This window comes from Tachypleus tridentatus, chromosome 7 (genome assembly GCF_004210375.1).
Source record: "Tachypleus tridentatus isolate NWPU-2018 chromosome 7, ASM421037v1, whole genome shotgun sequence".
NCBI classification, from domain to species: domain Eukaryota; kingdom Metazoa; phylum Arthropoda; class Merostomata; order Xiphosura; family Limulidae; genus Tachypleus; species Tachypleus tridentatus.
Genome location: NC_134831.1, coordinates 115,445,527 through 115,456,587, shown reverse-complemented (window position 1 = coordinate 115,456,587; position 11,061 = coordinate 115,445,527). Strand labels below are relative to the sequence as shown.

Genomic DNA, 11,061 nt, shown 5'->3' with positions numbered 1-11,061 from the left:
ATATTTGCATATTTCACTATTAATAATAGACACCGCTTGTTACTGTTTATCAGTTAACAACTTGGGGTAACAAACAACCAGGTTATTTAAATCAACCGTATATTTCACTATTAATAATAGACACTGCTTGTTACTGTTTACCAGTTAACAACTTGGGGTAACAAACAACCAGGTTATTTAAATCAACCGTATATTTCACTATTAATAATAGACACCGCTTGTTACTGTTTACCAGTTAACTACTTGGGGTAACATACAACCAGGTTATTTAAATCAACATGATATTTGCATATTTCACTATTAATAATAGACACCGCTTGTTACTGTTTACCAGTTAACAACTTGGGGTAACAAACAACCAGGTTATTTAAATCAACCGTATATTTCACTATTAATAATAGACACCAGTTGTTACTGTTTACCAGTTAACAACTTGGGGTAACAAACAACCAGGTTATTTAAATCAACCGTATATTTCACTATTAATAATAGACACCAGTTGTTACTGTTTACCAGTTAACAACTTGGGGTAACAAACAACCAGGTTATTTAAATCAACCGTATATTTCACTATTAATAATAGACACCGCTTGTTACTGTTTACCAGTTAACAACTTGGGGTAACAAACAACCAGGTTATTTAAATCAACCGTATATTTCACTATTAATAATAGACACCAGTTGTTACTGTTTACCAGTTAACAACTTGGGGTAACAAACAACCAGGTTATTTAAATCAACCGTATATTTCACTATTAATAATAGACACCAGTTGTTACTGTTTACCAGTTAACTACTTGGGGTAACAAACAACCAGGTTATTTAAATCAACCGTATATTTCACTATTAATAATAGACACTGCTTGTTACTGTTTACCAGTTAACAACTTGGGGTAACAAACAACCAGGTTATTTAAATCAACCGTATATTTCACTATTAATAATAGACACCAGTTGTTACTGTTTACCAGTTAACAACTTGGGGTAACATACAACCAGGTTATTTAAATCAACCGTATATTTCACTATTAATAATAGACACCAGTTGTTACTGTTTACCAGTTAACAACTTGGGGTAACATACAACCAGGTTATTTAAATCAACATGATATTTGCATATTTCACTATTAATAATAGACACCAGTTGTTACTGTTTACCAGTTAACAACTTGGGGTAACATACAACCAGGTTATTTAAATCAACCGTATATTTCACTATTAATAATAGACACCGCTTGTTACTGTTTACCAGTTAACAACTTGGGGTAACAAACAACCAGGTTATTTAAATCAACCGTATATTTCACTATTAATAATAGACACTGCTTGTTACTGTTTACCAGTTAACTACTTGGGGTAACATACAACCAGGTTATTTAAATCAACCGTATATTTCACTATTAATAATAGACACTGCCTGTTACTGTTTATCAGTTAACTACTTGGGGTAACATACTTCATTGGATACATGAATTTAATTTACTATTAGATTTTTTATCCGTCAAACAAAAAACGATTTAGTGCTAAGTTCAGTATTGTTTCTTCCTTTTAGAGGTTTGCGGATGACTTTGTGTCGCGTGTGTTTGGAACAGCAACAACATCTATGTGTATATTGTCTAATTATCTCACGAATGACCTGTACTTCTGAGATGGTCAATCCCTCTCTTTGATGAATGTTAGTTGAACAAACTCTTGTATGTAAGGTCGTTTGATATGAAGTTATTTCGTTTCTTTCAAACATTAGAAAATTTCGCAAATATATATATATATGTATATACATCGCCATGTGGAAATGTTATTAAGTGAGGTAGTAATAAAAAACGAAACTTGGTGTTCTTCTCTGAGAATCTATACGTCACTTCCTCCTAGCGAAGTTTCTTTGAAAATTCTTAACGTATATATAGTGGTATTATTTCTAAAAATTAGGGAAAATGATAGACAAAATAACAGGAAACAAAAGGTAAGTCGGTAATTTGTTAATAATTACTAAATTAGTTTTATTATAATAAATAACACACTCAGTAAAACAAATACTTAACAAATAAATACGTAGTTTTTCCAGCATTTAATATTTGTCAGAAATGTCACAATCCTTCTCTTCTGTTGGCAAGACATACGTAGCGACTTCCTTCTAGTTTACAAACATGTCGACATCTTCTAAGTTGAAAAGTAAATTGTGGATATTGGTAACACCTGATCGAAGTATCCATGTCAGATACACTAAGGAACTGTTTGTGCTGCGTCCACTACGGGTATCAAACCCTAGGTATTACCGTTATAAGTGTTTAGACTTGACGGTATTGGTGACACCTGATCGAAGTATCCATGTCAGATACACTAAGGAACTGTTTGTGCTGCGTCCACTACGGGTATCAAACCCTAGGTATTACCGTTATAAGTGTTTAGAATTGACGGTATTGGTGACACCTGATCGAAGTATCCATGTCAGATACACTAAGGAACTGTTTGTGCTGCGTCCACTACGGGTATCAAACCCTAGGTATTACCGTTATAAGTGTTTAGACTTGACGGTATTGGTGACACCTGATCGAAGTATCCATGTCAGATACACTAAGGAACTGTTTGTGCTGCGTCCACTACGGGTATCAAACCCTAGGTATTACCGTTATAAGTGTTTAGAATTGACGGTATTGGTGACACCTGATCGAAGTATCCATGTCAGATACACTAAGGAACTGTTTGTGCTGCGTCCACTACGGGTATCAAACCCTAGGTATTACCGTTATAAGTGTTTAGACTTGACGGTATTGGTGACACCTGATCGAAGTATCCATGTCAGATACACTAAGGAACTGTTTGTGCTGCGTCCACTACGGGTATCAAACCCTAGGTATTACCGTTATAAGTGTTTAGAATTGACGGTATTGGTGACACCTGATCGAAGTATCCATGTCAGATACACTAAGGAACTGTTTATACATATAATATCTACTGCACAACGTACAGTGTTTGTTTCGTAGTTCAAAACTAAGTTTCACAATAGGATGTTTGTGCTGCGTCCACTACGGGTATCGAGCTCTAGATTTTACCGTTATAAGTGTTTAGACTTAGTATTGAGGGGTAAATAACTGTTTTGAGACATTTTTACTAAACAAAAGTAACATTTTCTGTAAAAATAGTAAATTCAGTAAACTGCCATCGGTTGTTTGTGTGTTAGAAAATATTACTCATGTTTTAATTATGCAACTTATTATGAACTCTAAAAAAATCGCTGTGATCACAGCGCGTGGTCATTAACAGTAAAATAAATCTGTAGCGTTATTTCCAAGTAATGCACATTTTAAACTGTATTATCGTATAATACAACTAAAGTATTATTCTGTATAAAATGTGTCATCATTTTTTATACACAGGTATAATATTGAAGAAAATAAGCTAGAAATTCAAGCTAACGAAAAGCTAATAACTGTAACTTGAACGTTAAAACTGTAAGATCTGGCTTACGACACATGCGTGTGTTAGTTTCTAATATTCGTTGTTACCACTTAAAAACATTGACTTTAAAATATTGGTGTGGACAGTCTTACGTAAAGAAACTCATTCAACACCATTAAAAGTTCGTGCTCAGACATAATGTTCTATTCTTGGTGACTTTAGCAGTTCGTGTTCACACATAAAATTCATATCCATGGTGACCTTAGCATTTCGAGCTCAGACATAATGTTCATATTTATCTTTTTGCTGTAAACGTGAGTTACGAAAGGACTGCCCAGCATATAATAAAGAACAATCGAATGTAACAAGACTTTACTGTTTCTGCACGAAACTTTACTGTTTCTGGACGAGACTTTACAGTTTCTGCTGTTTACAACAGTAATTATTTACAAACAGATGTTACATTAATAACGAAATGTGCCACATATAGAATGTTTGGTCAACAGATTTCCCAGCTATTAACAACTGAAAAACTGCAGATGCTGAATGGGTGTAACACAATTAGAAGTCGTAATAAGAAAATCGGGCACTTGATAAATTGGTTGTATTGAGATCACGTATAGATTCTAGAGGAATCAGTTTGTTGTTCCATCACCAGGGAACTAGCCACACATTAATAACCACGATACGATAGGGAAGCAGCGTGTGTTTGTGTTTTTGCAAAGCACATCGAGCTGTCTGATGTATCTACCGAGGGGAATCGAACCCCTCATTTTAGCATTTTAAATCTTAGAGTTGTCCCACCAGAGGTCGTGAGGAGGGATCTTGATGGAAATTATTTTATTAATCACAAATTAATTATTTTAGTTAAACAGATCTTGGAAACTAATGCTGCGAGAGAGAACCTTGGGCCTTGGGCGGAGTTGCAGCAGTGTGTGAATGCATCCCATTAGACGACGTTACTTCCAACAATGATGTGTGAATGCATCCTACTAGACGACGTTACTCCCAACACTGACGTGTGAATAAAACAGACCAGATGACGTTACTTCCAACACTGGCGTGTGAATGAATCGGGCCAAACTGATCAGGGCACAGCTGTGTTACAAACAGAATGCAAACTCTATATGTGATACTAATTAATCACGTGATAAAACTGAGAAAAGACAACGTAAACATTCATCAAGTGAGGTGAACACTTTGGAACATTCTACAGCACAGTCATCACGTGTAACCTCGATATATTTGGAACAACATGGAGGTGCATATCGACAAAGTAATTCAGCTCAAGGTGTTCTTTGTAGATTAAAAATTTTTTCAGTCACAACTAGCGCCATCTTCTTTTCATGAACAAATATAAATATTCTCTCTTCTCCGAGCGCACATTTAGAAAACGTCACTGTAATAAAAATCAGTGCTCGAACCACGCTGGTTGATCATAATTAAAATCTGACGTCAGACGAGCTAAACAGTCGATTAATAATCTACACGAGATTTTCACCTGGTGTCACGATATGAAATTACTCCCATCTCTAGTCTTTTCCTAAATCACATGTTAACACTTTCTTACACGAGGTAGTAATCCAAAACATAAGACTAGCTTTCGGTTTTAAGACAGTCTTCTAAGATCTACAGATAAGAACAAAGCAAAATATCTCATAAACTAAAATATCGAACAAAATTGAAAGTATTTATGTAATATGACAAGAATTTATTATAATTATTAAACATCCTGTTCAATTACATATTATCCAAACTGCTTAACTTGTGTTGGTGAAAAAAATAAGCGATTGTTTACAATTTACATCAAAATTCAACTCAAGTTCAAGAAAAGATAATAATAAATGACAGGTAACATGCGTCACAAAATGACAGGTAACATGCGTCACAGAGTGACAGGTAACATGCGTCACAAAATGAGAGGTAACATGCGTCACAGAGTGACAGGTAACATGCGTCACAAAGTGATAGGTAACATGCGTCACAAAATGAGAGGTAACATGCGTCACAGAGTGACAGGTAACATGCGTCACAAAGTGATAGGTAACATGCGTCACAAAATGATAGGTAACATGCGTCACAAAATGACAGGTAACATGCGTCACATAATGACAGGTAACATGCGTCACAAAATGATAGGTAACATGCGTCACAAAATGACAGGAAACATGCGTCACAAAATGACAGGTAACATGCGTCACAAAATGACAGGTAACATGCGTCACAAAATATTTTACTTCAGAAATATCCTTTAATTTCTCATAACCAACATAATGAACAAAACGATCAAACATTCTGGATAAAATTATTATGAAAACAAACGACCAAACATTCTGGATAAAAACATTATAAAGACAAAAGGACCAAACATTCAAGGTAAAATTATTATGAAAACAAACGACCAAACATTCTGGATAAAAACATTATAAAGACAAAAGGACCAAACATTCAAGGTAAAATTATTATGAAAACAAACGACCAAACATTCTGGATAAAAACATTATAAAGACAAAACGACCAGACATTCATTTTTAAAGTCACTTTAACACGACACTTACAGAAATAAGATTGTCTAATCCGAAAAGATATCCATCTTCGTGATTTCCGACGGACCAAGACTTGACATGATCAATCATAACACCTTCCGATAAGGGTTTGGTTTTAGCGAAGTCAATAATCCAAGCACCAGCCTTCTGTCCATCATGAACCAGCAGAATACTGCTCCCGATTACCTGGAGTGAAATGGATATGGGTGAGTTCTAGTATATGTCATGTTTAGGGTTGAGTTCTAGTATATGCCATGTTTAGGATTGAGTTCTAGTATATGTCATGTTTAGGATTGAGTTCTAGTATATGTCATGTTTAGGATTGAGTTCTAGTATATGTCATGTTTAGAATTGAGTTCTAGTAGATGTGAAGTTTAGGGTTGAGTTCTAGTATATGTCATGTTTAGGGTTGAGTTCTAGTATATGTCATGTTTAGGGTTGAGTTCTAGTAGATGTCATGTTTAGGGTTGAGTTCTAGTATATGTCATGTTTAGGATTGAGTTCTATAAGATGTGAAGTTTAGGGTTTAGTTCTAGTAGATATCAAATTTATGGTTGAGTTCTAGATGTCAAGTTTCATTGTTCTTATAGTCTTAGAATTTGTTGTACAGAACCAGAAGAGTTACTTTGCTATGTAGTCCAACCTACCAATTTCCACGTTGAGAATTAACACTAATCTCACATTTTCACTACCCTTGTTCTAGTTTTGTAACATATTGTCCAACTGACTAGGTTAAGTAATGTAACAATACCAGTCTCACATCTTTATTATTTTGGAAACAAACAAAAAATATCTTCGTGATAAAATACCAAAAATACCATTAAAGTTCACGAAATAAGAACTTTTAGAACCTTTTATTTAATATAGTTTTGACTTCAACCGAAATCTTACCTCATGACGCTGGAAGAAAGGCGAATGTTCAAACTTGTTTCGTATGTATTTCAGCCTCTTTAAAAGTTGACCACATACAATTTCATGACCACTGAAGAACAACTCCATGACAGTTTTGACGTCACTTCGGGTTTTTACGAGTTTCATATCTTTGGTCTGAGTCTTGTGCTGAGTCTGAGAAAACAATCTGGGTTACTGAGCTGATCTATCATTTCTAACATTTATCAAAACGAACAGACTTATGTATTTATTAAACCTGACAAAACTAGGTTTAACCCTAATGAAGTTTAATAACAAAATAGTTATAAGTAGTCAGAGCTGCTGTGACGTGATCCGTTATTATGAAATCCTAATTTGTCCGTTTTCAGATCATATACAACATCCTATTTGATTATGATTTCATTTCTTAAATCAGCTTCTTGTATATTTTGATCAGTACATCGAAACGTGTAAACTTTTCAAATGAATAATGAAAACCATACCTTAAAACCTTCGATTCTAAATCCTAGAGTCGATGAAGAACTGAGGGTTTCTCGAAACTACACAGAGAAGAGAAAAAAAAAATCTATAATCATACTTTACATTATATAGTCATGTTTTCTGTTGCCATAGTAATATCACAGTCTTTTATGATACCCCGTAAATACGTCATTATCGGACATACGCGTTTTAGAATATGAAACTGATTTACCATTTAGTGTTTTCATTACTAATTAATTTCCTATTGAAAGTCTTGAACAGTGTATTTGTGTATAACAATACTTCATACCTTTCTATAGATACTACCTATTGGTGTATAACAATACTATATATCTTTCTATAGATACTACTTATTGGTGTATAACAATACTTCACACCTTCCTATAGATACTACTTATTGGTATATAACAATACTTCACACCATCCTATAGATACTACATATTGGTGTATAACAATACTTTCTATAGATACTACTTATTGGTATATAACAATACTTCACACCTTCCTATAGATACTACATATTGGTGTATAACAATACTTTCCATAGATACTACTTATTAGTGTATAACAATACTTTCTATAGATACTACTTATTGATCTATAATTATACATCACGCCTTTCTATAGATACCACTTATTGGTGTATAACAATACTTCATACCTTTCTACAGATACTACTTATTGGTGTATAACAATACTTCACACCTTCCTATAGATACTACTTATTGGTGTATAACAATACTTCATACCTTCCTATAAATACTACTTATTGGTGTATAACAATACTTCAAACCTTTCTATAGATACTACTTATTAGTGTATAACAATACTTCCTATAGATACTACTTATTGATCTATAATTATACTTCACACCTTCCTATAGATACTACTTATTGGTGTATAATAATACTTCATACCTTTCTATAGATACTACTTATTGGTGTATAACAATACTTCACACCTTTCCATAGATGCTACTTATTGGTGTATAACAATACTTCATACCTTTCTATAGATACTACTTATTGGTGTATAACAATACTTCCTATAGATACTACTTATTGGTGTATAACAATACTTCATACCTTTCCATAGATACTACTTATTGGTGTATAACAATACTTCATTTCTTTCTCGACATACTACTTATTGGTGTATAACAATACTTTCTATAGATACTACTTATTTGTATATAACAATACTTCCTATAGATACTACTTATTGGTGTATACCAATACTTTCTCTAGATACTACTTATTGATCTATAATTATACATCACGCCTTTCTATAGATACCACTTATTGGTGTATAACAATACTTAATACCTTTCTACAGATACTACTTATTGGTGTATAATTATACTTCACACCTTTCTACAGATATTACATATTAGTCTATAACAATACTTCATACCTTTCTATAAATACTAATTATTGATCTATAATTATTCTTCACACCTTTCTATACATACTAATTATTGGTGTATAACAATACTTCATAACTTTCTATAGATACTACTTATTGGTGTATAACAATACTTCACACCTTTCTATAGATACTACTTATTGGTGTATAATTATACTTCACACCTTTCTATAGATACTAATTATTGGTGTATAACAATAATTCATACCTTTCTATAGATACTACTTATTGGTGTGTAACAATACTTCACACCTTCCTATAGATACTACTTATTGGTGTATAATTATACTTCACACCTTTCTATAGATACTACATATTAGTCTATAACAATACTTCATACCTTTCTATAAATACTAATTATTGATCTATAATTATACTTCACACCTTTCTATAGATACTAATTATTGGTGTATAACAATACTTCATACCTTTCTATAGATACTACTTATTGGTGTATAACAATACTTTCTATAGATACTACTTATTGATCTATAATTATACTTCACACCTTCCTATAGATACTACTTATTGGTGTATAATAATACTTCATACCTTTCTATAGATACTACTTATTGGTGTATAACAATACTTCATACCTTTCTATAGATACTACTTATTGGTGTGTAACAATACTTCATACCTTTCTATAGATACTACTTATTGATCTAAAATTATACTTTACATCTTTCTATAGATACAACTTATTGGTGTATAACAATACTTCATACCTTTCTATAAATACTACTTATTGGTGTATAACAATACTTCCTATAGATACTACATATTGGTGTATAACAATACTTTCTATAGCTACTACTTATTGATCTATAATTACACATCATGCCTTTCTATAGATATAACTTATTGGTGTATAACAATACTTCATACCTTTCTACAGATACTACTTATTGGTATATAACAATACTTCAAACCTTTCTAGAGATACTACTTATTGGTGTATAACAATACTTCACACCTTCCTATAGATACTACTTATTGCTGTATAAAAATACTTCATACCTTTCTATAGATACTACTTATTGCTGTATAACAATACTTTCTATAGATACTACTTATTTGTATATAACAATACTTCCTATAGATACTACTTATTGGTGTATAACAATACTTTCTCTAGATACTACTTATTGATCTATAATTATACATCACGCCTTTCTATAGATACCACTTATTGGTTTATAACAATACTTCATACCTTTCTACAGATACTACTTATTGGTGTATAATTATACTTCATACCTTTCTATAGATACTACTTATTGGTGTGTAACAATACTTCATACCTTTCTATAGATACTACTTATTGATCTATAATTATACTTCATACCTTTCTATAGATACTACCTATTAGTGTATAACAACCCTTCATACCTTTCTATAGATACTACTTATTGGTGTATAACAATACTTCACACATTTCTATAGATACTACATATTAGTCTATAACAATACTTCATACCTTTCTATAAATACTAATTATTGATCTATAATTATACTTCACACCTTTCTATAGATTCTACTTATTGGTGTATAACAATACTTCCTATATATACTACTTATTGATCTATAATTATACTTCACACCTTCCTATAGATACTACTTATTGGTGTATAACAATACTTCATACCTTTCTATAGATACTACTTATTGGTGTGTAACAATACTTCATACCTTTCTATAGATACTACTTATTGATCTAAAATTATACTTTACATCTTTCTATAGATACAACTTATTGGTGTATAACAATACTTCATACTTTTCTATAAATACTACTTATTGGTGTATAACAATACTTCCTATAGATACTACATATTGGTGTATAACAATACTTCCTATAGATACTACATATTGGTGTATAACAATACTTTCTATAGCTACTACTTATTGATCTATAATTATACATCATGCCTTTCTATAGATACCACTTATTGGTGTATAACAATACTTCATACCTTTCTACAGATACTACTTATTGGTGTATAACAATACCTCAAACCTTTCTAGAGATACTACTTATTGGTGTATAACAATACTTCCTATAGATACTACATATTGGTGTATAACAATACTTCATACCTTTCTATAAATACTACTTATTGGTGTATAACAATACTTCCTATAGATACTACATATTGGTGTATAACAATACTTTCTATAGCTACTACTTATTGATCTATAATTATACATCATGCCTTCCTATAGATACTACTTATTGCTGTATAAAAATACTTCATACCTTTCTATAGATACTACTTTTTGGTGTATAACAATACTTTCTATAGATACTACTTATTTGTAT

General features: G+C 32.0%; 1 protein-coding gene across 1 annotated transcript; it reads right to left on the bottom strand.

Moving 5' to 3' along the window:
• Positions 1-1,961: 1,961 nt before the first annotated feature.
• On the bottom strand, positions 1,962-7,433 carry LOC143256442 (inositol-trisphosphate 3-kinase A-like). The gene is made up of 4 exons (XM_076513676.1): positions 7,316-7,433; positions 6,834-7,007; positions 5,955-6,128; positions 1,962-5,025 (listed from the first exon to the last, which is right to left on the bottom strand). Exons 2-4 carry the CDS (start codon positions 6,978-6,980, stop codon positions 4,993-4,995), a joined length of 354 nt encoding a protein of 117 aa, XP_076369791.1. The 5' UTR covers positions 6,981-7,007; positions 7,316-7,433; the 3' UTR covers positions 1,962-4,992.
• Between the last annotated feature and the right edge of the window lie 3,628 nt (positions 7,434-11,061).

Coding starts and splice junctions, on each gene's coding strand:
- LOC143256442 (XM_076513676.1), bottom strand. CDS start 6,980: ATGAAACTCGTAAAAACCCGAAGTGACGTCAAAACTGTCATGGAGTTG. Junction 6,129..6,833: donor CTTTCTTCCAGCGTCATGAG/GTAAGATTTCGG, acceptor ATTTCACTCCAG/GTAATCGGGAGCAGTATTCT. Junction 5,026..5,954: donor GATTAGACAATCTTATTTCT/GTAAGTGTCGTG, acceptor TCTTATCTGTAG/ATCTTAGAAGACTGTCTTAA.